General features: G+C 44.4%; 1 protein-coding gene across 1 annotated transcript in view; it reads left to right on the top strand.

Moving 5' to 3' along the window:
- Nucleotides 1-26,451, top strand: part of SLCO3A1 (solute carrier organic anion transporter family member 3A1) — a 148,093-nt gene that overhangs the window by 20,811 nt on the left and 100,831 nt on the right. Inside the window, exon 2 of the mRNA XM_074880359.1 lies at nucleotides 3,913-4,378. Within this exon, the coding sequence (XP_074736460.1) occupies nucleotides 3,913-4,378 (466 nt within the window). The remainder of the gene's footprint in view (nucleotides 1-3,912; nucleotides 4,379-26,451) is intronic.

The following is a 26,451-nucleotide window of genomic DNA, read 5'->3' as shown; positions in this document are numbered from 1 at the left end:
TGCCTTTTGCAACATTTTATGTAACTCTGGATAAATAGAGTTAGTGTCTAGGAGCGGTTGATGGCTTATCTGCTGGGGAGCAGGCTTGTGAAAGGAAATATATGCAGTACAGTGCTCTTTTGTCCTACGGTTACAAGGGCACCCGGAGCATCCCACATGCAAACTGCAAGTATTAGTCAGGTTATACCTTATATGCAGGAAGCTCTGTAAAGGTGGGGTACAGAGGAGGGTGGGAGAACGACTCTAGCCATGGACAAAGGTTTGTTTTGAACAAAGGCAGGTAACACCTCTGCTGTGCTAATGCCGATTTCATAGTCGGCCTGTGTATTTAAGGTCACAGCCAATGTCAAAGCAAGAATTTGGGCTGTGCTGTCTGGGCTGCAGCCACCCTGGATGTAATGCAGTTGTGTTCCTGGTGTTCTCTGGCTAAAAATCTGCACATTGACAGTTTATTTTCCAGCCCTATTTTTATTTTGGGGATATTTTTCTTTTTTTTCCCCCCATGACTGTCAGTGTTTTGGAGGCTACTCTACTGATACTACTCTCGGTGCTTTGTACTTGGATGCTGTTTTCCTCTGGATGCTCAAGGCTAATGTGACGATTTTGTTCTTTCATCATGCCCCCCTGCACCCCATACACCACTTAATAAAGGCAGAGCTGGTAGCACTGGGTGGCAGTGCTACAGCCAGAAGGAGCAAGCTGGGAAATGCAGTGTGGTCTGGCCAGAAGAATAAGAACTCCTGCCAGCTTTTATCAGGAGGGTTGGAGTTTGCTTTGTGTGGTCCTCCTCCTTTTGTTTCAGTCTCTTCACCAAAGCAAAGCAAGAAACTATTAGGGGATGGTGAGACTCTGTTTCCCTCTTGTGCGTAGTTTAGCTTTTGTAGAAAGGAAAAGAACATCTGAAGTCCCATTGAAATAAGAGCAGAATGAGAATTGGGACTTATCATTTTAGTTCCCAGGTTTGCCACCAATTTACTGTCCCTGTCACTCTGAATTGCACTTGGAAATGGTGCAGTTATTTATCCGAAACCTAGCTGTCCAAAACCTGACCCTTGTAAGGTGTGGCATCCAAGTGTTTCTAAATAACATCCTGCTTTCTAGCCACTTGTATACATGTATGGTAAAAGCGTAAAATTTGGCAGACAGGTCGAAATGTGGGAGAGACTTCCAAAGCTAGTTAATACCAGCTGGCCTTGGGAAATCACTTCTGTTGGCTTTCAATCTTCCAGCCTAAATTATTCCATCACAAATTAATTTTGTTGACTGTACTTGTCTCATTAATATTTGGCTCTCTATGCCTCAGTTTACACAGCTGTAATGGGTAATTATGAGTTTCCTATCTAGGTACAGCTCAGAAATGAGCACCACAGACATGATTTTTGCATGCTCAGAGTTATATTCTCATCTTGGAGAGATTCCCCATTCTGCCAAAATTGGTGCTCATGGAACCTCAGCTACAGCAGAGTTCCTCTAGGGATGTGCTGGAGGTGGTAGCTTGAAGGAGGGCTCCCATAGCAGGGGCTTTGCATCGCTTGGAGTTTGTTGGTGTCTGCTCTGTGGTGTTGAAGTCTGGAGTCCTACCAGTCTGACTGCACCAGCCCCATTAGATCACACCTTGCAATAAAACCAGTCCTGTGTTGTGGATGATAAATGTAGCTGTGTCGTATGAGTGCCTGGTGGGGCTGCATGGGGCAAGGGGATGTTGTCCGCATCCCTCCACCTTGGTGTGCCTTGCTTTAAAAATACCAACATAGTGTTTTCTAGCAGTGTCTGTGCCTATCTGCTCCACTCTGTCGCCCTGGCTCCCATGGAGGGTTGGGAACAGTGAAGTTGCTGTTAGATGTGTGCTCAAGCACTGCTCGCCGAGCAGCGTGGCCGAGGTCACTGGAGCGGGGACAGGCCATGCTGTGTCCTTGCACAAGAGGACATCATTTCCCCTGGTAAATCACAGAGCTGTTTCACCCCAACAGGTACCTGCGCCCAGTGTTTCAGATGAAGTGGTGATCTCCTCTGCGTCTGACATGCACATTTTCTCTTGGCTTTGGCATGGGGAAGAATTATTGCTATTTCATTGCATTCAGTCCTAGGGTTTGATTTTTAGGCTATTTGGGTTTTTTTGCCTTGTCTCTGTAGTGGGGGAGGATTACAGTGGTAGTATAAAATCATAACTGCCTGTATGGGATGAAGGCTGAATTTTCAGTAATCATTAAAACAGTCCAGTTTCGGAGATCTGACTTGCACACTTTAGGGTCAGGTCTGGGAGTTTTTCCTTATGCAAAGCAGCAGAAGTGGGTTGTTTCCATTTTTTCATTTTATTGCCAATGGGGCTGTCTTTGTCCAACTGTGCCCCGGTGTACCCTAACAGAGGCTAACTGCCCCCGGAGAAGAGCTGCTGTCAGAATACTTTAAAGTCGGTCAGACTGCCTCCTGCTTCATGAGGTTTATCAGCAAAGATTTTCAGTGCCTCCAGTGGGAGGCTATTTTTATTCTATCCAGGGGCTACCTTCTGCTCTGAGGTCTTTATCACATTTTTTTTGAATACAGAAACCTGCCTGTTTTAGGACAACCTTAAATATCTTCATCTTTTGTGATCTGAAAAGCAAGATAGTCTTTTATCCAAGGTAAAAGTTTCTGGCATTTCTGTGACATGTTCAAGATTTCTTGTTATCTTTTTCCTGTATAAGGGGGACACTGCTATAGATATGAGAATGCACTGAGTTTTCTCCCTTGAGCAGGGATGACAGCAAGTGAGGTACCTAATGTTTCATCTTCATACTCTGATCAGTGCTATGACTATTGCAGAAAATCCATATTGTGTTTCATTGCACCATGTAATCAAGACTGGAAGAGCTCTCAAGAGATGATTTGGTTCATTTTCCTGCCCTATGGCAAGATCAGTCATACCTGTGTGTTTCCTGACAGATGCTGGTCTATGCTCTTTTAAAGAAGTCTGCAGCCTCTCCAGGCAGCATATTTTGGTGCTTTACAATCCTTACCAGTAAAAGTCTGGTTTCTCCCTACCTTGTATTTAACTTGAATCATCTTTCCTACAGTTTAAACCTGTCACTTCTTGTGCTCCCATTTTGAATACAAAGAACAGGTCATTCCTTCTCGCAGCAATGTTAAATATTTGAAGACTATTCATGTGCTTCTCTCTTCTTGGTGTTAAATAACCATTATTTGTTAAATCTTCCCTTTGTGGTGGATTTAAATCTTCTGTGTAAACCTTAATTGGTCAGTCTTCTCAAAAATATTCTGTAAGTGATGATCCCAGTCATTAACTAATCCACAAACAGTTTAAACCCTTTTATCAGCATTTTATTTATATACTTTAGTAGAAGCCTTCTCTGCTGGCCAAATTGCCTATTTGTGCATCACTGTCTCTGACTTGATGGCATTGTGCTGGTGTGCGAGCCAGGTATCTGCGAGGCTTTCTGTTTCTCGCTAACTGCAATTCATTCCAAGAGAAAGATTGGGCACCCGGCTTGATATGAGGCTTGGTGTGGTTTGTGCCTTGGTTCTGTGAGACAGTGTTCACAACGTGAAAGCTGTGCATTCAGATAGAAAGCGAGCCCAAAGAGAGGCTAACCAATCCTGGAGTCGTGGGTCTCTGTAGGCACCCAAAATACACATTGATGTACACAGGAAGTTGGAAGTGAACATGTGCTCAGACAGGTGGTAGGCTGTGAACTGTCACTTGGTATTAGGACCTTCTGATGTGGCTGTATTTGAATAGTCAGATCATGCTTGGAGGTCAACTACTACTATACTGTGGTTTGGATGTCCTTGATGTGTATGTTTCGGACTCCAAGGGAAAGTCAAGGAAACTTATGCTTTAGCAGGACATATGGGGAGGACAGAAGGCAGGTTGTATTGCCTTTCAGTAATTTTCTCTGGATTTCTCTATTGTAGGTGAGTGTTTTAACCACCTTGGAGCGGCGATTCAACCTTCAGAGTGCTGACGTGGGCGTCATTGCCAGCAGCTTCGAGATTGGGAACCTGGCCCTCATCCTCTTTGTGAGCTACTTCGGAGCCCGAGGACACCGGCCACGCTTGATAGGATGTGGAGGGATAGTCATGGCCTTGGGTGCCCTCCTTTCCGCGTTGCCTGAATTTCTGACCCACCAGTACGAATACGAATCAGGAGAAATACGCTGGGGGGCTGAAGGGAGGGATGTGTGTGCTGCCAACGGGTCCACCAGTGATGAGGGACCAGACCCGGACCTTATCTGCAGGAATAGGACTGCTACCAACATGATGTACTTGCTGCTCATTGGAGCACAGGTCCTCCTGGGCATTGGTGCTACCCCTGTCCAGCCCCTGGGAGTTTCCTACATTGATGACCATGTGAGGCGGAAAGATTCCTCCCTGTACATAGGTAAGGCTCTCTGAACTTCTCACTGAAGGCTTTCCTTGAGGGCTGGCATCTCGCTCTTGTTTTTTATTTGATGCTGGTGGAAGGGATGCCTTGAGGCCTCTTCTCCATGTGCTGCTCTGCTTGTGAAGGTAATCTGGCATGGGTCTCTACACCAAGCAGTTGTAAGCAGCGGGGAAACATGGTGATATTTGCTCCTACTGTAGCAATGGTTAAAGATTGACAGTCATGGTGACTGTTATTGGATGATTAGGAAGATGCTCACTCCTTCTATTGTGTTTGCCCAGATTGCTTTAAATTCTGATATTGGTGGCTTATGGTTGAGTTTCAGCTGAAGAATTTCCAAGTGGCATGTGTGTTGATGATTTCCCCCCCACACACACACGATCGCCTAGTTCCCTTCCTGTTCCAAAGCATTTATCTGTGTCTGAGTGATCATTGAAGTATAAGGAGACCGAGAGAAGACGCATGTCTTGTCACTACCACCATCGCATTTTAGCCAGAAAGTGCCTGTTATGGAGTGGCTGCTGTGACCCAGCGTGCTGTGGCAGGACCCCAGATAATGTGATCCCTGTAACGGAATGGGATGCGGAAGCCAGTGAGGTCTATTTTGAGATATGGTGAGCCTGAAGTAGAGGTCATGATTCTGGTGATCGTATTGCAGAATTCTTCCAGATAGTTAAGATATGAAATTTGGCTGCAGTTACCCAATAAAACATCTCTGTTATTGGGGTAAAGTGCTCATGGGTTTCAGCAGTAGTGCCCTCTCCAGCACGTTTAAAGAAGATGTTGTGGGTGAAGTTGTTCTCTGAAAAAACTTACCAGCTTGGCTCATTCTTCTTTCTGCAGGACTTGTCACTAGATAAATGGCTCCAATGTAATAAATCAGTGCAGTGTGTTCTGCCATTAATGTGATCCTTCTACACTTGTTAGTATAATTTCTAGTAACCAGAACTCTGTGCACTTGACCCATCATCCCAGTCGTGATGTGACTTTCAACTGAAAGGATGATCCCATTACTGGTTTTGTTTTTTTGCAAAGACATTTTTATCAAGTTCCCAAGCGTAACTGAATGCAGCTGGGGTATGACCATAGACAGCAAAGCTGAACAGTCCTGCTGACTTTCTGAATGGTATTCAGTGTCTTGGGATAGTGCAGAGGCCTGTTGGGAAGACTTATCTATAAAGCACGCTCTGGCATTCCTGGATGTATTGCTGCTTTAAGTAAAGACGTTCTTCTGCATATTCAAAGTGTGTCCATGTTTTCCTGTAACTGGCCAAAAAATCATAGTATTTCAGCATTTAGCTTTGTACTTGGATCATTATTCACCTTCACTTGGTTCTGTAAGTGCTTGTGAGGGATCCACAGGATAAAGCAGGATGATATATAAAATACAAGATACTGTACAACCCGAAGGTGAATAATGAGACTAAATTCACTGGAGCAACTTTGCCAACACCATAAATGATGAGCTGGAATTAAGAGTGATTCTAAGATTATCCATTATAAATATATAGAGAAGCAGCAACTTCTTTCAGTCTGTTCCATGGGCATTTTTTAAGCAATGCTTCATGTCTGAGAACAGGACTGAGGAGGGTGCATGAGAGAAGGATTAGGAAGAGTGATTCTTTTTGTTCCTGAGATACATTCATCTTGTATGCTAAAATAACTTCTTTAAAGTTGGCAGTTCAACTGTAGCTGGGAAAATACTGCCAGAAAATCATTTCTGCTTACTATATGCTGCTTCATTATTTTTCCTCCAGACATATGCTTCTAACCATGTTCCTTTCTACATGTAGAGTTTAAAAAAAAACCCAAGCATTTTGGGGTTGTTCGCTTTACTGGCTTTAGCTATGAAAATTGTAATCTGAATTTCTATGTATGAATTATGGGTTGCAAAAGAGTGGACGTGTATGCACACTCAACCAATCAGCCGTACCAACAATGAAGTTTAATATCTGCCCTGTCCCAGCCTATCTACTGCAAAGTAGGTTTTCAGATATGGCATGATTAATTCTTACATCAACCTGCAATCAATTTGGCTAGTACAAATAAAAACTAACAGGAAAAAATCTATCCTGTGCATGAATATAAATGGAGAAGAAGCTGGTAGAAATGTATGTGTCTTTTCAGGTTTGTGAATACTTGAGAGGAAGCTTAAAATGTTGTTTGAGAATTATTTTCTCAGATTTGTCTTTAACTGATCATTTTTGTTGATGTCATCAATGCAATTTTCAGTGGCCTTAGCAGAAAGCTGGCTGAGCAGCTTACCCACTTCATTCTTCTCTGTTTCATAGAGGAAATAACTGCAGAGTGTGTACTGTCACTGTGCTATATTTGTATCAGTTTGCTTTCTCATAATAGCATGCTCACTCAGTAGGGGCTACGCTGTGTGTGACCGGATAAAGCATTTTTGGGTAAGTTCCCTCAGTTTAAATTAGAAGCAAATCGGGAATAGGTTGTTCTCTCAGGATAGAAACTAATTAATAACAGTGGTAATAGCCTGGCCGAACTTTCTATCATGGCTGGCTGTGGCTGAGAAATTATTGGCTTGACTAATCCTTGCTGTCTTTAGTATACTGCAGACGTCAAGTATGTATATGCTGCGTTTGGGCTGTATTGTAGCTGAGGGGGAAGCATCAGTCTCTCACCTGACAGCTAAGTACTAGTAATTGTTCACCTGCTGCAATAAAAACCCTCTTGTGTCCCAAGGCAGTGAATTAGATAGATATAACTGTGTACTGAGAGTTTCTTTCCTTCCTTCTGAGTTGTACAAGAGTTCAGTGGAGTAACTTAATATCTCATACAGACTCTTTGCAGTGAAATGACAATACAGGAAGACTCCTCTATTTTAAACAAACAACAAAAAAACCACCCCAAACCCCCAAGAACACGCCCCCCAACCCTTCTTCCTTTCTGTATTAGTACTGATACATGCGTGCAGAAAAATGCAGATGTGATACCATATGGAATTTAAAGTGAAACTTTGGCTTTAACTGCTAATGCAAGTAATATCATCTGTGGAATCTATTGTATTTCTGGCCATGAAGTCCATCAAATCTGTCTCATGGTTTCTCTGCAGTGACAGGCACACAGGAGATGGTGGGCAGTGCACCTCTGTTGTGCGTCCTTTGAAGGCAGAGGTTGCTCAGGCTTGTACGCTGCCGAGAAGGTGGGGATTTGCAGAGTTTTGTAATTAGAGAGACAGGTGTGAGATATTACAGGAAGATATCTCTGTGGCATGGGCTGCTGGCATGTAGTTTCATGTTTCTTGAGCTAATAGCAGATTTTTTTTGATGTCTGCAATGTGTTGCTACCAAACAGATTCTGTTGCTATACTAACCAGCCCTAGGAAAAAGGGCTGTGTTGTGGTAACCAAGGACAAATCAAATCAAAAAGATGCACGCATGGAAGTACGCACCAAAGAATGTTCAAAAGACAAGACAAATAAACAGAGTTAGAAAGATGGCGGGACCATGCCTACTCCTGGTAATGATGGGAAATACATTCTCCCATTTCAGCATCCAAGTGCCTGCTCAACACAAAGGTCGTAACATTGGCAATAGCAGCTAAAAGATGGGGAAAAAAAGGAATTTTCTTAGCTGTTTGAAGTTGGGAAAAATCTTCTGTCTTGGTGCTGGTTTGCTTGCTTCTCTCTGTTTGTGTCTGCTCTTGTGTTTAAGATCTGAACTCCCATCTAGAGGTTTTCAAAGCAGGAGGTTAATTTTACCCATGAATTTATTGGCATTTGGCATAAGTAACCCCTTTGGGTGGAGAAATTCCTCACTCCTGCAGACTGTGCAGGGCTCGTTATTGCTGCAGCTTCACTAATGTGAAACGACTCCCTCAATTTGTGCCATCGTTTATTTTAAAAGAGGAAAAGTATGTTGAAGACTACTTACTACACAGTTCCTTTCTCTACCTGCTAATGACTCACTTGACATTTCCCTCTTTTTTTTTTTCATTTCATTTTCTGCTAGGTCTAGGTCTTGCTGAGATTTGTTGAAATCAATGAAGACTTTGTCATTAGGAGGGGGATCAGAGGTGTCGTGGAGCTGATACAGGGAACAAAAAACCTGATCTGACATTGGCTGTATGGATTTGCTGCCTCTCAGATGAGCAAGAGCTTGCAAGTGTTTTCTGGTCACTGGAGCACCCACATTGCTCTCAACAGTGGTTTGTGTATTCAGTTAGAGCCAGTGCAGTGATGTGGTAGATTAATGTTATTAACAGTCTCCATACGCAGCTTCTGGGCTTCCTGGTAAAGGTTTTTGCATCTGGTACATTTGCTGGTAAAAGTTGTTGCATCTTGTCTAGGACATGATTACCTATAGAGCAGAATAAATAGCCTCTGGGAGCCAGTATTTGATCTGGGACAATTAAGGGCTGTATTATATAGAGGAAGTTGCTATTATTCTGTCTCCTGTTGATGAAGGAAATTGATATTGATGTTGGAGGGAGCACTGCCAGATTGTGTGGCTGCTGTGTTGATCTTTAATGCGTTGGAGATTCTCTTTAAGTTTGCTGAAGCTGTCTCAGTGCTTAACTTCATGGACACATACCCTACACGTTCAGGACCTGCCACTTCAGACTGCTCTCTGACTTGCAGAAACTTCTGTAACGTGAAGAAGGACTTCAAGGAAATCCCAGAAGGGTCAAGTCTTGAGTCAAGGAGTAAGTGATGAGGAGTGATGAGTGCTCCTGAGTTATGGGTTGTGCGAGGGTGTGCCTGAGCTGTTCTTGGGGGCACAGAGCTGTTCTTGGCCTGCTTCGTAGCAGGGTAGAGGAACAGAAAACCCAGCACCGCTGGATGTGTCTGTTTAACTGCTTGCTTCTGTCTCATCTCCCAGGCTTCTGTCTGACCTTCTCTGTGTATTTTGGTTTATCATACGGTTATTCCACCTCTCACCTTCAAGGAGAACTCGATAGGATGGTGTTTTCTGTCCACATCTGCCCAGATGGGACTAACCCAGTAAGGGGGACGGGACCCTGCGTTGTCACTGCTGACTTTGACCTTTGCAGCGGTGTGGGGTTATTTTGAATGGAATATGTGGAACCACTTTTTGTTTGCGATGACAGTCATAGAGAAATGCTCACTCTCGCTTCTAGTGCTTTCTTGCTTGCTTTAAGCACCAACTACAGATTTGTCGCAGAGGAAGACAAACATGCCCTAGTTGGAATCTTGCTGTCTCCAGGGATAAATTTGTCCATTTGAAAAATCACTTATGGTAGCTTACGTCAGTCAAAATGACAGAAGCCATTGTGTTTTGGAGAAGCAGAAGCATTTTCTCGACTGACAAGAATTAAATCTGAGAGTTAGTATCTATGGCGGTGAGTTAATAGCAAGTTATCAGCATAAGATGCTGAAATAATCAGAGTTTGAGTCAACGCTTTGTATGTGTTAATACTAAGAAATAGTACTTGGATTTCTATTAGGAAGCTCATGTTGGTAAGCTAAGCAGTTGCTGTGAATTTTGAAACTGTTCATCTACTGTGTATCTGATATTACACATATTAGGCTTCATCAGTAAATTTAAAAAAAAATTTTAGTAAGGAAATGGGGTTTCTGATTTATAAACAAAAGTGAAAATGTGTTCAATGCCATTAAAGAAAAAAGCAAAAAAAATTGGAGAGTTGAAATTCCCAGCCCTCCACAGGATCCCCCCATTGTCTAACCAGTAATTTTGTATGTAACTTAGTGTATTTGAAGGACTGTAGCATGGGCAGGCAGTGACAGCACCTTTCATAATAGCAAATGTCTCCCTTTTTTTGATGCTGTCAAAATTCTGTTTCCTGGGGGACACCACGAAATTCTGAGAAACGTGAATATTTTGGAGCTGAAAGAGCAGATTTTGCAGATGTTTGGCTTTCAGGCTAGAAATCTGTTCTCTTCTTTACATAGCTTGGTATGTACAGCATGATAGGTTCTGTGTAAAGTTAGTGGGTACCCACAAAAATATGTCAAGATGGACATCTTTTCTGCTTGCTAATTTTGTCTCTAACTGCTGAAAAGTCTCTTGCATGGAGGATGAATGCAAGAATGCCCTTTCAGAATTTCTCCAAAAATTCTTAAAGTGTATGTTTGAACCTACATTCCTAAACCATAGCAAGCAGAATAATTTTTTGTTTATAGCATACAGGTCATATCACCAGCCTCTTGAGGCCTTCCATTGATGAGTATTGATTGGGAGGTCTTTAGGACCTCCTTGAGAGGTCTGTAAAGCTCTGCCCATCTGGCTGCTTATCCCTTTCACTCCTCACAGCCTCTCCCACCTAGCTGTACTCCTTCCTTGTGTGCTCATGTGTGCTCTGCAAACAACATGGGTACTTTATTCACATTAGCTCTTCTTGCTGGAACATGCTTCTCTGAGCTCGCCCACTTAAGGCTCTGCCAGCCTTGTGCTTTCCTTAACTCTTTTTCTTTTAAAGTCTGCTTCTGCTAGGTCTTTTGTAGTGAGTCTTAGCTTCCTATCTGCTGTATTTTCTCTGTGTGCCTGCTCAATATCCACAAGCTGCTTGGTGAGTTTGTCTACCTCCATGTGGGCACGTGCACTTGTGGAGCATGAGCACTTCTTCCAGAGAATTGCTTTTCTCCCTGCTGGTATATGCAATTTTATAAGTATGCAATATTTTTAGCCTAAAGACTTGACAGAATTTTGTAATCATTTTGTTCAGTAAATGCATCCTCCTACGAGTGATTTGGAGAGCCTTTCCTTTCTGCCACAGTCTCCGAAGGGTTGAGAAAGACACAATATTAACACTAAACTAAAAGGAGTGCTGCTGCCAGCATGAGTGCTGTGATGCTTGTTCATTATTGAAGGGTGTCTTTGCATCAGATTCACTGGGTTGTCTTCCCTGTGGACGCACTGTGATCAGATTAAATCGCATGGCTTCATGTGGATATACCGGTATTAGCTACGTTGGCCTAACCCACTGATCCATTGATAACCTGCAGCCTTTTATAATTATTCCCCTTTGGGGAGAGATCTGTGTTCTCATTTGCTGTGTGTCAGCAGGGCTGGCTCGGTTACACATGTCCCCTTTTACAGTGCCAGTGGTAATATCCTGGAAAATTAAATGGAAACATAAACAAGTGTGTAGGGTGTATTAGAGCAGTAACAATAATCAATTAATGGGAATAACCTTCCCCACTGCAGTCAGGAAGGCTGAGCTGTGAAAGGCAGTAGCTGAATGGATGTATTTATTCAATTAAATGTATATATGCACAAAGTCGTAACTGCTGTGGGCTCCATTATTTTACAGCAATTGCTCCAGTTACCTTAACCTTCTGCTAATAGCTTTTTTTGTTACAAGCTGAGTAAATAAAGCTTGAGTCCAACACAAATGACTTTGTGTGAGCATATTGAGGGTGGGAGCTGTTTCCATGCTACTCTGTGCTCTCTGTGTACTCTGCAGTTGATTTTTGGCTTAATTGGGATTTGCTGACTCTGGTGTCTCGTAAAAATCACTGAATTTTTTGAGCATGTTGGTTTGTTTTTATAGTATATTTAAAATAGGCATCATCTGGGAGAGTGTAGTGAGGTGCATCATTTCTGGGGCAGCTTCTTTAAAGCAGTGTCCTTGTCATTTAAATGGCAGATATGCAGAGGACAGTGCATATTAGTCCTAAGGTTCATAAAATTAATCAAATAGATTGGAAGGTGCTGAGTTGTCCATGTCAAGAGCTGTATTGTACTTCCTTGATGGTGCAAGCAGGAGTGAGCTGCTGTGTGCCGTCAGTCTTGGCCCTTCTCCTGGGAATCTGACTGAGACTCCCCAACTCATTGCACATAAGGAACCTCCAGACGTTTTGGTACCAGTTTATGGGCTGGCACTGAGGACACTTGGAGCTGTGTTTAGCATGTGCCTTCCCATTGCGTGACAAGGCAAAGGATATGCCCCTTTGCCGGCATGAATCAGGACACTGGCCTCAAAGCAGTGATGGAAGTCTTGTTGCCTGATACTGAGGCTTGTGTTGTCCTCTTCTCCTACCAAAACAAAGAATTTGGTATAGAGGATATTTTAGGACTTGTCAGAAATTATTATCCCACTTATCCTCAGCCAAGTGAGTAAGAGACAGCTTTCATGAACTTTGCTGTACCACTGTAACCTTGCAACAAAGGGCAGTGACCTGAAGTAGTATTGAAAGATAATCACTGCTTTAAAGTTGCAAATAGTTACTGCTTTATTGTATATCCTGACACACACATCCAGCCCAGTGCCATCAGGGCTTCATACCCCTGTTGCTGCCGTTCTTGGTGATGTCTGCCATGTTGTGAGCAGCAGGGGAAGCTGCCCAGCCCGGCTACACACCTCCCCACCTGTGGTGGCTGTTACTCAGTTATCTGCGGGACAAGCTGCTTATATGAGTGTACAGGAGAATGCAAAACTCTTCCACAAAAGCTCCTGCTTTCACTCTCGCTGATTGACCAATTATTTTTTTTTTTCCCTTTGGAGATGTTGCTGCCAGGCCTGCCGACATCCACACCCTTTGGGTGCCAGATAGGTGTTACCTGAGTAACCTCCTGAAACTGTTTGTTTTTGCAAAGTCCCAGACAGTGCCACGGCACAGACATACGGGTCTGTTGACACAAAGGGCCTGGCAGCACTCAGCTGCCAAAGCTGCCATTAGGTTGCATTTTTTTCATGACTGCTTTACCATGTGTTGGCAGCTCTGCACAGGTCGCTCCCCAATGTATCAGCCGAAAGAGCAGAGCTCCTGCAGGTCTGTGGGGAATGGGGCAGGACGAGCTTTCCCCAGAGGTGGTGAGGGACATCAAGGAGTGATGGCAGATCAGGCCCTGGATGACCTTCCTCAAGGCTGAGTGTGTAACTGGCATGAGATGTCCTACACGTACCTGACCACTGTGACAGGTTCAGTGTATGAACCTGAGTAATTAAAAATTAATGGTGTTAACACCAGAGGAACAGCTGTGACATGAATCAAAGGTGTGAGGCGGCCCAGTAGTACCTGTTTTGTGAGGCCCTGGGGCAGAGACGCTGTGGAGACATCGTGCAATCTCAGTAACTACAGGTGTCTGATTACCTCTGATGGACCAGCCCGGAGGAAAAAGTGTGGCCGCAAGTGGTGGGTACCTTGCAAAACAAACATAAAATTCCTTGATGTGCTTCTTGGTCACCTTATGAACCATTAGAAGAGCCAGGGGAGTGAGAGTCCTTCCCTGGTGTCGTGCATGGGCTCAGGGGGAAGGCAGTATATGCATGGGATCGGTGACAAAATAAAACCTCTCATCTGGCAGATTTGTCACCAGGGGCCTGGTGCTGGGATTTAACCTACCAAAGATCTGCCTACTTATTTTGGAGCCCTGTCCACTCTGCTGGCGGGAAAGCCGCCGCTGTGCCAGTGCCAAGGTGTTTCCCCACTAACTTGTCACTTCAGAGCTGTCAGTTGGCTGTGTCTTCCACACCAGCTCTGCTGCCACAAGGGAAATGATGAGTAAAGGACCTAAACTGATCATGAGAAAGGTGAAATTGGCCATGAGCTGTATCTCAGCAGCATCTGGAGCATGGCTGGGGAGCACCACACACCACCTGAGCGCTGCACGCTGCCGGCCTCGCGGTGCAGCGTGGGGAAGGGAGGCTGGGAGCGCCCGCGCTGCCCGAGAGGGGCGGCGGAGGGGCTGTGCTTGCTTGGTCTGGGGTTATTCATCTAGGAGCTTCCCCCTTGGCTTTGGACAAATCCTTCTGGCTTTACCTTCTCAAAGTCTGGGGTTTGGTCCCTAAATTGCTCCTTCAAACTTTGCTCTTTTGAAAGCACCGGGAGAGTCTTTTTTCAGATTTCCTTTTTGCCAAGGTACAGCTATTTCATTAACTGTGCTGCTAATGAGGTATTTGGCTTTTCCTTAGAGGGAGGCCTGCTCTCAATAAGTCCCCTTTTGATTTCAATAATAGGGATTTTGTCTGGAGGAGGCTATCCAAATTTGGCCCTTTATTAACCAATTAAAATGTGAGGATTTAAATAAGTTTCTCGGATGGATGTTAACAATATGTCACATTGCTCTTTGACTTAATACCTCAGAGCACGCACTGCAGCTAAACAAGACTGCCTTTATTACAAGGTGCAGGATTGGGCCAAAGGCAGCACGTCAAAGCAATAGTAGAAATTCAAGGGTTCAAACAGGTTGAAGAGCAAGATGCACTGTGCACCAATTCTTTCCTCACTGTCTCCCTCTGCTTACCTTGTTTTTCCTGATTTATTTTTTTTTTTGTACATTCCTATCCTCAGTGTTGGACAAACCATTCCTGCTGTAACTGTTTGTACAAGACAGTGATACTGCTTATTAGAGTTAGAAAGAAATAATATTTGGGGGGGGGGAAAGACAACTGGGACAACTTTGCTGTATTAGTCATTGCTGCGGAGACCAATTACCCTTGTGATGAAAGACCACCTGTATCTTGTTAGCCATCAGCTAACAACATATGGATGTCCTAATACAATCAGACTGATCATCAAAAGAATGATACTTGTTAGAGAAAGCTTTCCATCCACAGAGTTATAAACTGTGCGCTGGGGGGACTGAAAGGGGCAGTGGCATGCAAGAAGTGAGCTACAAAGTACCCTGGACATGCTGCCAAGGTGTCTTGAGAATTGATTAATGCTTTACTGTCCTCAGCTGCATGTTGCCTCTTATCTTTCCATTCATTTTGAGTTGTCGTTGGTTTTGGGGGTGGGGGGGGGTGGGGGGTGTTTTCAATATTCTCACTCCACATTTTACATAAAAACTCACATTCCTGCAGTGCAAGTGTAAAGATGTTTTACAGCACTTTTGTTTTATGTCAATGCATATCTTCATTTATGTCCTCTATAAAAGCATGCTGTTCTGGTACTGGCGGTAGAGAAGCACACTGTATTGTAGACTGTGCAAGAAGCAGCGTTGCAGGAAACTAAACTATTTGAAGTAGTTCTGTGTAAGCTGTGAAGAGTCTTCCACAGGTGCCAGAGGGTAAGAGGTTTGTAGGGAGAGATAACACCTGCTATTTGATCAGCTGAGGCAGCTGGAAAACACATATGTTCATGCTTGGTGGATCTTGTTCTGACCAGTGTGACTACTCATACTCAAGGATTTACTTTTTGTTTCCCAGCTGTCACCTGATCTGGTAAAATATACTTCTCATCTCTCCAAACCTTGCTGCCCTTCCTGTGTTGGTGAGAATTCTGTATCAAATGGAAACCCAGTCTCTTCTGTAATTGCATACCACACCTCATTAGGTGCTTAGCATCCTGGAGGTACTTGATTTATAAGTAGCAGCAAAACTCAAGTTAAGCATGGGTTAAACAAATACTGTTTCTCCAGCAATGTCTCCAGGGTTATAAAACAAGTTAGCAGGAGGGTGCAAATAGACCCCAGGAATTTCTGACTCCAGTGCCCTGCAATTGCTCTGAGACCTAAAACATTTCACTGCATTCCTACAAAGCAATGTATCTTCCATGGTGCAGACATTCCTTCATGTGCTCCTTAAGCTGCTCCATAACCCACTTCCCGGAGCCACCAGCACAGGGGACATGTGCCCTGGCATGTCCACCTCTGAAGCTTGCTTATGCTTAGGGCCTGCGTAACAGAAGTGGCAGTGAATTCCACAGCTCCCTATGGCTTTTCTCATCTCCCAGTTAGGCTGCACATTTTTCTTCCCAATTCTGTTGCCTTCTTGCCTGGATGCTTAGGATTTTGCCTTTAAGGCTATGAAGGTGGTGAAGTGGGCGCAAAACTGTTCTCCTGGAGTAAAGATATCTCAGAAGTGGCATCTGCCTGTCAAAAATCTTGTTGCTGCCAGAGATGGCAGTCATGCCGTTACCCTGGCCTTGCCACATCCCACCACTGCTAGGGGTGCTCCAAGAATTCTTTGAACTGGTGAGAAAGTGGGGAGGGGGATAAGGCACAGGTTGGTGCAGCTGGCAAAGATTAGGGCAGGCCATCCCATTAGGTGAAAAATGTAGTCTTAAATGGGTTTTGCTGATGCACGAAAGACCTGTTGAAGTGAAAATTTCAGATAAACAACAGAAGTGAAAATGAAGCTGTGCTGCTCTCCAGTGTTACTGGATAAAATGCTCCCGTGTAGCTCCTTGAGTTCGTCTCATATGCTGCACCCCCCAAAACTGTAGTATGTGGAGACTAGAGCAGCTCGAGCAAAGCTTTCTGAGTAAATCAGTCTCACTGTCCTGTGGTATTCCAAACCTAAGTAAACAGATGAGACTTACTCTGTACCTTGAAATCAGCAAGTTTGGGCTTTATTAGTCCTGGAGGGGCAGTAAATTCTAGAGCTGAGTCGGAGGAGCAGAGGGAGGAGGCAAGCAAGGAGGTGTAGCAGTGGATAAAGATATGCTCGAGAAAGTCCTTTTGCTGCTTACTGCAGCCCAGGAAGGCAATTTGAAATTGAATCTACAGTGCACTAGGGAGCTGTTGGAGGTGACTTAGGATAGGGTAAAGATTTGGAAAATCTGCATGAGTGAAGGCTGCATTCAGCAAAGGCAAGAATAAGGATGTTGGCAAAAGTGAGGTGAAGTGGGGAGGTGGAGTGTAGAGGTGAGCAGCAGCATATTAAGGCTGGGGAGGCAGATATTGAAGCAGCTAGAGTTAAGATGGGAGTTAAGCCAATATAGAATAAACATGGTATGGGCCATCTCCATTAAGTCTACAGAAGCCTGGATCCTCACATCAAAACGCTCTTTAATTTCTGTTAAAATTCAGGTTCTTTGTTTTAATCGATAACCAGGGGAATTAGGTGTCTAGATAGAATCTGGGCTAAATGTTGCCTTTCTGGATCACAATTGTTGGGTGATTCTCAAGGGCATTGCAGTGTGCCTCCTCCTAGACCACAGGACACACATGGTCTCCCATTTTCTTGCAAAGCAAGCTTGTTTCGTGAATAAACAGTGTGTTTTGATGGTGTGGGTGGTGTCAGGAGGGGAAGCAAGTGTGCTAGGAGCCTTGTTCCCAAAGAGATCCTAGTGTTTACCAAAGATTCTAATTACTGCCTCCAACCCATCATTATTTGTCTTCTGCCCATAGGAACAGACCAAAGGTGCTGATAACAGTTGCATTGAGTAAAAAGCTTGTAAGAAAAAAAGACGCTCTTGAATTTCAGGAGTACCACTGACTGTTGTTTTACTTTTTGGCTGGCATTTTTTGGAGGAATTTTTGAGAGTGGAGGTGGCAAAGGAAGGAAATGCTTTTGTTTTTTGGGTTTGTTTTTTAGTGTCCCATATGGCTGTTTTATTAACTGGAAAACCTCCAACTGTGAGTTGGATGATGTTACACAGTTACAGAGCAAAACTCATTCCCAGCCCTGTGGCTGAGTGTACTTGTGGCTCTGAGCATGAGCCATACCTCCCCCATCTAGGGTTAGGGTGAAAAATAAAAGCTGCATTTGCCCTGTTTTGCTGACCCAAGGAAAACATTGTTGCTTTTCATGCTGGGGATGTTGAGCTTTTCAAACAAAATGCAAACCTTGAACAAATTAGCTGTCAGCAGCTCATCAAAAAGCACCTCTGTTTGAGTTGAAGTTCTAGGAATGACAGGTAAGGCAAATCCACAAGTTTGGGTTTTTTAACAGTTTGCAGTGAGTTTATCCACCACAAAGTTGGTATTAGGATGGTTATACTTTACATTCTTCCCTGCGTGTATGAGTGGGGTTTTCTACCGTAGTATGAAAGAACACGTTGCAAACCAGATTTCTGTAGCAGTGATCTGCACTTTGCATTATCCAGGCACTTCCCAAGCATTGACTCTTTGATTTCTGCCCAAGGAGTGTTTCTTTGCATTGTCTACTGGATTTCTGTCCCATCTACCGTGTTGAGACAGAGAAATGACTTGCCGTGTGTAGCATCTCAGCTGACAAATGAGACTGGAAATTTAGAAATAGCTTTTTGTCATGTTCCTGCCATCTTCTGTGAGTGTATATGTTTAGGTTGCTACCTTGGTTTTCTGCCCAGGAGACATGGCAACAGAGCATTTCTCAGACCTGCTTTTTCACTTGTTATTTTCTGTTGTGCAAAGCAAGGAAAAGGAGGGTTGGGACCTCAGCCTTTGTTACGAGAGTGTCTTGGTTCTTCCACAATATCCGGGAGACTTTCTCCCTGAGAGGAATGAGAGAGAGGAACGGGATTTGTTTAAATGTATCCCTTTAGATAAAAGGTCTTGCTTCATTGTCACCTGAGTATAGAAATGGGATAGTTGATGTTTAGGAGTGGCCCTTTCCCATTTCACATCCCAGAAGCTGTACATCTGGTCCTGCTCCTCACAGCCTTCAGTGCTGGATCCAGCTGCTACACGGTAGAGTCCACGCTAGCACTGTCAGAGGGTAAAGTTCAGTAGATGATTCATTGTTTTTCCTGCCAGCTTCTCTCTGGAGCTGTGCTAAGTAGCACAGAACTGCTGTCTGCTTGCCAAAGGTGATGTTTAGGACCAAATGGGCTGGTAAAAGTTGCTCAGTGGGTAGGCAGAGCTCCCCATGCCTACTACCAGTGACTCAGGGCTGTTGCTCCCTTTCCCTTAGCCTCTGGATGGGAGACAGCCTGCCAGAGACAGAGCAAATAAATAAGCTGGGCTCCAGTTACAGCAGGTGGATAGTGTATCAGCAGGGTCCTCACAGCAGCAGTGAGGGTCTGCTGCCAGCTGGGCCAGAAGCCGAGATAACCTTTTGCTGTGCTGAAGCTGCAGGAGCAGAGTCACGGCTGCAGCCTCCTGCGTCACTGCACATGCCACCCCCTGCGCCTCTGGGGACGGTGAGTGTGCTTGGCAGGCATCGCTGGGGTGAAGCTGCCTTGCTGCTGCAAGGTGGGGAAGTGGCACAAAGCAGTTACAGGCTTAATTTTGCAGGGTCTGCACCTTCTGTTCTTTGTAACCTCTGGATTTCCACGGGAAGGTAGTGGAAGAGGAGCAGAAGGTGCAGTATTGACCACTGAGGCTTATTGCCTCCAACCCAGGTTAAAGCCGCCTTAGTTGCAACCTGCCCATGTAGCACGAAGTGGCTTCGGTTGCCTGAAGGGTCTTCTCCTTTTCTGCTGGTCACAGACATGTGATTTGGTAGAGACCAGGGGTTGTGACTCCACTGATGTCCTAGGCTGTGTTACTGCATTTGATCAGTATTCTTTTTCATCCAGTTGTGTTCATAACTGTTGTGTTATGGCTGAAGAAAAGGGAGATTCAAAGGTGACTTAAATTGTTGTCATTCAATAGTCTCCTCTGTGCAGCAGGAGAATGAGCTGCTTCCTGTACAGAGTTTTCTCCCTCCTGGAGAGGGAATCCAAATCTAACCTCAGGTGTCTGCCCATGCAGGATCAGTGTGGCTGAGCTCTCCTCCCCTCTGAAAGAGGCTTTGTCCTGTATCAGGAGCGTAGGAAATAGCTTAGTGCTGTGGTTTAGCACCAAGTTTGTGTTTCTTGTGTCTACTCCTGCTCTTCCTTAAAGAGGCTTTTGGGGTTTAATTAAAATTACTACCTAACTTCAAGTCCCTGGTGTCCTTGGGTTCACAGTAGTCGAGGGAGAGACTGGCTGCTCTACAGGAGCCGAGCTGAGGGACTTGGGGCTCATCTCTGGAGCTGCCTGCTCTCCAGGAACTGCTCCTGCATCTAAGGATGCCGTCATCTACCCAAGTCTCTGGCTTTGGTGTTGAAGGTAGGTGGTTAGAGTATCCCCCTTACACACACACTTCAGACACAGATTGTGCACTGGATAACAGCCAAATCCCAAGCAGTAGAGACTGTTTAATCACACTCCTCAGTCTCTACTGGATTAACGTAATTAATGTAAGCCCTTTTGGGTGGGCGACCTATTACTTGTCTGGCACAGCTCTTCATCTGTGCAGTGCTGTGCATGCAGTCATGATGCTCTAAAAATGATGATGATGGTCTAATCCCACTTGTGTACAACTGGTGACCAAATAAATCTCCATTTACACACAACTACTTTATTGCTCCCTTCAGGGGAAGTTGTAGACTATTTTAAAAAAAATTAAGAATGCCCAAGGTTGAATCAGAATGATCATTTCCCAAGTTACTTCAAGGGAAATTAAAATGAGATTTTTTTATTTCTAATGTCATCTCTCTAGGGAGCAAAAAAAGTTATTAATAAACTGAAGGTTCATCAGTGCCTTATGGTCCTGGCCCATTTCAAGGGTGATATAGAGCTTCACGTGCAGTAGAGATATTAGTGACTGTGTCCTTGCATACCCAGCCTGAGCACATGGGGCAGGAACTGTGCCTTTATCTTCTGCCCTTTATGGCATCTGGAATCGTGGCAAGGAGGCAAAAAGTGTTTCCCAGACCTGTGACATCCCATGGGCCCCAAATCCCATTGGCTGAGTTCCTCCCTCCTGTTTCTCTGCATTTCTTATGCAGCTGGATGGGATCTAATGCTCAACAGGATATGCTGGCTCCCTTTTCTTTCCACTGTTTCAGGGTTTTCTAGCAGCAAAGTGGAGAGAGTTTATTTAAGAAAGGAAAAAACCCACAAAACCCAGAAAAACAGCCCTTGCAAAAAATGGAGGTAACAAGTCAAATGGTTAACTTGAATATTAATTTCTGAATAGAGGAATGTCTTTAATAGGTTTTTTGTGTAGCAGAAGTACTGGCAATATTTTATTTTATTTATGAAGGCCATCTTCTGCTTTTGTTTTTCGGAGGTTTAACTGTAACCATTTCTATTCAACAAAATCACAGATATAATAATTTTATAAGGAGTAAAATCAACTTTCATCAGTTCTGGTGGATTGTTTTCTAGATCTTGGCTGTACCCATCTGTGCAGAAGGCAGAGACTTTCTGGAGCATTCTCTGAAAAACAAATGCTTGTGTCCAAGCTTGAAAATTAGCATGAAAGTGACATTTAATATTTGGCCAGCAGCTAAAAAGCCTGTTATATATTCAGTGGGGTTAAAAGGAATCTCAGTTGGGCAGTTCTGGCCTCCAGGGTCACAGCTTGCCCAGGTCTTTAAAGCAAAGCTGCTGCAGGCAGCGGTCTCGCTGGCCGTGGGAACTGGCAGCACTCCTACTGGGAGCTCTGCAGTGGGCAGCGTGTCCCCAGCTGCCCTTCTCCTGTCCCGCTTCCTCCGCGTGCCCTTCAGGGAAGCAAGAAGCTCTTTCCGGGGGGTGTGTAGGGTGAAAAGACTTGCTGAAAACATGAGCTGATCATTTAACAGGCAATACGTGGTTGTACATTGCCTCTGATTTGTATTCAGCGCTAGTAAAACGCATTCATCACCCAGTCTGTGCTCACAAGCCTTATTATGGCTAATGTAGAGGCATTTTCCTATCATTTTTCTCCCTGGAACCACATGGTTTTGGACTTTTGGATGCCGTGCAAGTCCCAAATGCCCTGTGAGGGACCACAGGCTGGGGTGAGCAGAAGAATCCAGAAGCATCAGTATACCTGGACTAAAAACTCGGTGGGTGTGTAGGATGGGGTGTCTATTTTTCAGCTGCAGGAAGCTCAGTATTTAAGGTTCATGTGGAGCATCATTTGCAACAGAATAAATATCTTGGCATGTCACATTTTACACAGCAGAAATGCTTCTGACTTTCTAGCCCTTGGTAGCTGTAATTCGCTTGAAAGAATTGCTGACGTCTGCCCAAATGCCAATATCTTCTCAGCCGTATAACTTTAATATCATGGCTTAAGCTTTAGTCTTCAAGCTGTGCAGCACAGCTAAATGCGAGCTGTGTTTCCAGCACTGAGAGAGATCCTGACTTTTAACCCACTGGCTTTTTATTTATTTTCCTTCTGTGTTTGTTGTTGAATTGCAAAGTCAACTTAATTGGAGGGCTTCTAAATGGCATATGATTTCTACATGATGATGACAAATCTCCTTTGGGCTGTTTATACCATCTGATACTGGTGACCTAAACAGGGGTGGGTCAGGACAGCAGAAAGCAGGGCACTGGTGTCATCTTTCTTTCCTTGCTACCCTTTCTTTACCTATAGTAAAAAGGCAGGTCACAACACTGCTTGATCCCCCTGCTTCCTCTTAATTTTTACACTCCGTTGACTCAGACTTCTTTCATTTGCAACTCACTGCTGCCATACTGTCTCTTTTTCTACTCCTAAGTGGGTTTGCATTCAGCCTCAGAGCTGGTGGCTTTATCATTGCCTTCATGGACAGGTGCTCCTTTCTAAGGGTCTGGTTCTGTTTCTCTTCTGACTGTGGGTGACTAACAGGGGATGTCCCATCCCACTGGGACTCCCAGCAGAGCTACTTGTGTCATTATGCCCTGTTCAGTCAGAAAGATCCAGGTTCAGAAGATCAGCTGTTTAAAGGATTAAAGCTGGTTTGGATTGTTTTGTCAGAATGGGGTTTGGGGGTGGTTTTTCTAGGTGACCTCTGGTAGGAAGGTAGGAGGAGCAGCTGGGATCAAGAACCCTTTCGTAGCACTCAGCTGCAGTGAGACCGGTGCCCATGAACCTTGGGGTCTGCCAAAATGTGTCACTGCAGCACCAATGCTGCTGCACTCCTTAGCGGGGGCTGTACATGTTGGAATTTGGGCTCCTGACCTCTGAGCCCTTCTCCTGTTAGGGCCAAGCTTCAGATAAAGTGGAGGTACAGCCTCAGTCCAGGTCATAACTTTGGCCGCTGCTCTGATGGAGTTGATCCTGGGACCAGCTGTATGGCCTGGATCTGTCATAATGAGCATCAGTCATATCTTCAGAGGTTTATTAAACTTTCTGCTTGAGGGCTCACACAGGCCTCTGAATGCTGTAACCGTTGCAGTGAGAACTGTATGATGGTCAGCCCTTTTTTTTTTTTGTCTTTATTTTTCCCCTGTGTATGTCCAGCAGAGATGCACCTGTTGGGACCCAGCCCTTGACACCGGGAATATGATGAAAATGGTGACTTTTCCCAGTGAGAGAAGAGGGAGCTGATACCATTCACTGAAACTCTCATTTTCCCCATTTTTCCCTCCTTTAAGGGCAGAGTTTGAATCTTGCAGTTTTTTTCTAGTGACTAAAGAACCTTTTTACCTAGTAATTCACCTTATTAAGCTCCTAAGGGTTTTTAAGACTTCCTGGAAGTCTTCTGGGAACATGCTCACGTGTTGTTAATGTAACTCATGGAAGGGCCCTGGCTGTGATATATAAGTATTCAAATTCATGTGCTAGAGCAGGAGTTTGGAATTTGGTGCATGCCCTGGAGGAGAGAGCAGAAATGGTCTGTGGGATTTGATCCTGGTGCCTGAGGTGTAATCCCCCTAGAGTCATGCAAGGAATTGCTGCTGCTGTTCCATCCCACCCACTTTGTTCAGTGTCAAAAGTAAGATCTCGGAAAATAAAATTAATTTCATCTTGGTGCAGCTATTAATGTTACACACTTCAGGAAAGCTCTTTCAGGAGGCCTGTGACCTTCATCCATGTGGAATAAGTGCTGAATAATGGAGAGCTTTCATGTTTCCACAAAAAGAAAGTGGCTTTTTAAATCAACTGGAGATGTTTCAGACGTGGAGGAAGAAAAAAACCAAACTACATTAGGAAACTGTGGGCAGAGTGTGCATGGAAACAGAGCAGCAACCTCCACCGTCTGGCAGGAGCTGCTCTTTGCAGAGGCCTTTTGTGAGCATGTGAAACTGCAACCTGTCTCCCCTGCTGTAACCAGTGGTACGTGGAGACCTTTGTAGGTAAGTGTGGTCCCTTCCCAGTGCGTTCAGCCTTTCCTCCTCTCCAGCCCAGAGACCTGCTTGGTTTCTGCCTCTCCAACCCAGGTTTCTCTTTCCTTGAACTGATTCACATTACATGCTTCTCTGATGGCCTCTGGCAGTGCATGGTGCACTTTAGCCATTCATTTATGGAAAGAAATGCATCTTGAACAATTTATATATAGCCTGTTTTGTCTCCTCACCTTTTCTTGCTTTGAAGAAGCATCATGTCCTGGGAGCAAAGTTCTTGTTCCTCAGTGGTCTCTTTCCTCACCCTTTCCACCGCATTTACAGTCCAGAGCTCGCTTTTAACAAGGCTGTTCAGAGTAGCCCACTCATGAAGAGGACCCTTCTTCCTCACCCTGGCTGTTTTGGGGGGTTTTGCATGGGCTCTGCCACCCTGTTGTTGAATGGGTGCTCAAAGCCTGAGCTGCTCAGAAAGAGTTTGCCAGATTTGTTTCCTGCCTGATGCGTCATCAGCTAAATAATCAGAAAGATCCATTTGTGGCTCTGTATCACGCAGTGAGATATGAGCCAGAAGGAACCTGTCACTTGAGATATTAGGTAGAACTGGTAATTTTAAAGTGACTACACAGCAACCAAAAACCAATGAGAAAGAATGAAAATTAAAACTTCCACCCATTCCTTTTGAAGCCAGGCTAGTGACAACGAGACAAGTTTGACTTTGGGATCCTTGGATTCAAACTTTACGACACCAGTTGGTCCTAAGCCTCTTCCCTATATATTGCAGTTGTGGCTTTTTAAGCTGTATTTTGGATGGTGGGACTTGCCTTTAATCTAGGGAAAAAATATAAAAACCAACAAACAAGATGCAGTTTGTTGTTTCTGTGTGGCTTTTTGTAGTATTTGCATGGTTCTGGCAGTGTGACAAGAGAACAAACAGTTTCGTTAGTGTGTGGTTATGTTGAAAGAGGTCTGAGAATATAACAGGCTTCCTTGAAAAGAGTTGAGTGAAGGTACAAAACCAAGTTCTCTTCACATGAGAAGGAGCTGATGTTTGGGCCTTGGACAACAGAAGCTATTAAAATTTTGGCTTCCTGACAAAGTAGCAACAGCTACTATGTCGTTGTAGTTCTTGACAAATAAGTAGTATACATCTCAGTGTTTCAGAGGGCCACTTGTCAGTGTGTTTTGCTTGGCACGGAGGGATCTGCTGTTCCGAGCACATGGGACTGGGGGGACTGGTGCATGTGGAGTGAAACAGGGATGTCAGAGTTTAGGAGAAGAGTACAGTATCCCAGGTCTGTCCTGGATGGACAGACATATTTGCACTACTAAGAAGGTAAATAGGAGCTGCTCCTTTGTCTCTGCTCATTTGCAGAAGCAGAAAAGCTGATTTTGGCTCTCTTCCCACAAGTCACTGAACTTCTTTTTGAATCTGTTTCCACAATGTGCAAAAAGGAAAGGCAATAAATATTAATTACTTTGTAGCCTGGGTGCAGGTTTTATTCCTCCTAGATTCTTTCACTGCTCCTGTGGCACCTTATCATGTGGTTTTGGTGTGTCCCCAGCATAGGGAAAACTTAAGAAGGGCTTGCAGGGGGTTTTGAAGGGGCCCACTGCCACCCCAAGAAACATTGTTCAACAAACCATTCTAATGCTTGTCTTCTGGAAGCCTTGCCTCTGCCTTTCCAATTTGCTTGTAATTACAGCGGGCAACAGCAAGCTCTCCTCTAGCATGTCAGATGTTAATCTGCCATTTATCATTGCACGGCAAAGTGCCTGGAAAAGGTTTCCAAGATGTGAATGCTGCACCCAGCGCTGCACGTCCAGCGGTGGCCCCTGCGCCCTCCATGATGAGTTACCCTGATCGCGCTCCTAAAAATCCCTGCTCTTGGAGAAGTTTAAGGAGGGGGGGAAAACCCATAATGTTTTATTACTTAGATAATGAGTCATTCTTATGAAATTCATGGCACATTAGTAGCATCAGCATTCTCAGGAGGGAAAACCAAAAGAAGTGAGACGTCTTATGTGGTATTGACCTTCTGCCTTTGTTTCTTCCTGGAGTTAAAACACAGTTTCTTTACATCATATGGGAAATTAGAAAATGGAGTTCAAAGGATTGCAGTTAAGAGGAATATACAGAAAGCCATATAGCTACCCTTCATCTGTACGTACCAGTGTGATTTATTAGTTTGGATCCAGACCTCTGCTCTTGGGTCGAAGGCTTACACTTTCCTATCTCATTTTAAAGAGAAAGGGCAGTATCTTTTGTTAAGAGTCCATAGGAGCTGCTGTACACCAGTGTTTTGTGGAAGAACAATCTCGGATTCGTGGTTCATCTTGCTTCTTCCCTCTGGACAGCACCAACGGGAGGGAAGCAATTAGACGGCGATTTTTTTTTCCTTGAAATTGGGGGGAGTTTGTGTCTTTCTGTGGTGCTGCTGAATTGCCCTTCCCTTCACACACACATTC

Source organism: Strix uralensis, chromosome 11 (genome assembly GCF_047716275.1).
Source record: "Strix uralensis isolate ZFMK-TIS-50842 chromosome 11, bStrUra1, whole genome shotgun sequence".
Lineage (NCBI taxonomy): Eukaryota > Metazoa > Chordata > Aves > Strigiformes > Strigidae > Strix > Strix uralensis.
Note: the sequence above shows the minus strand (reverse complement) of the source record. Positions and strands in the feature narration are given on the sequence as shown.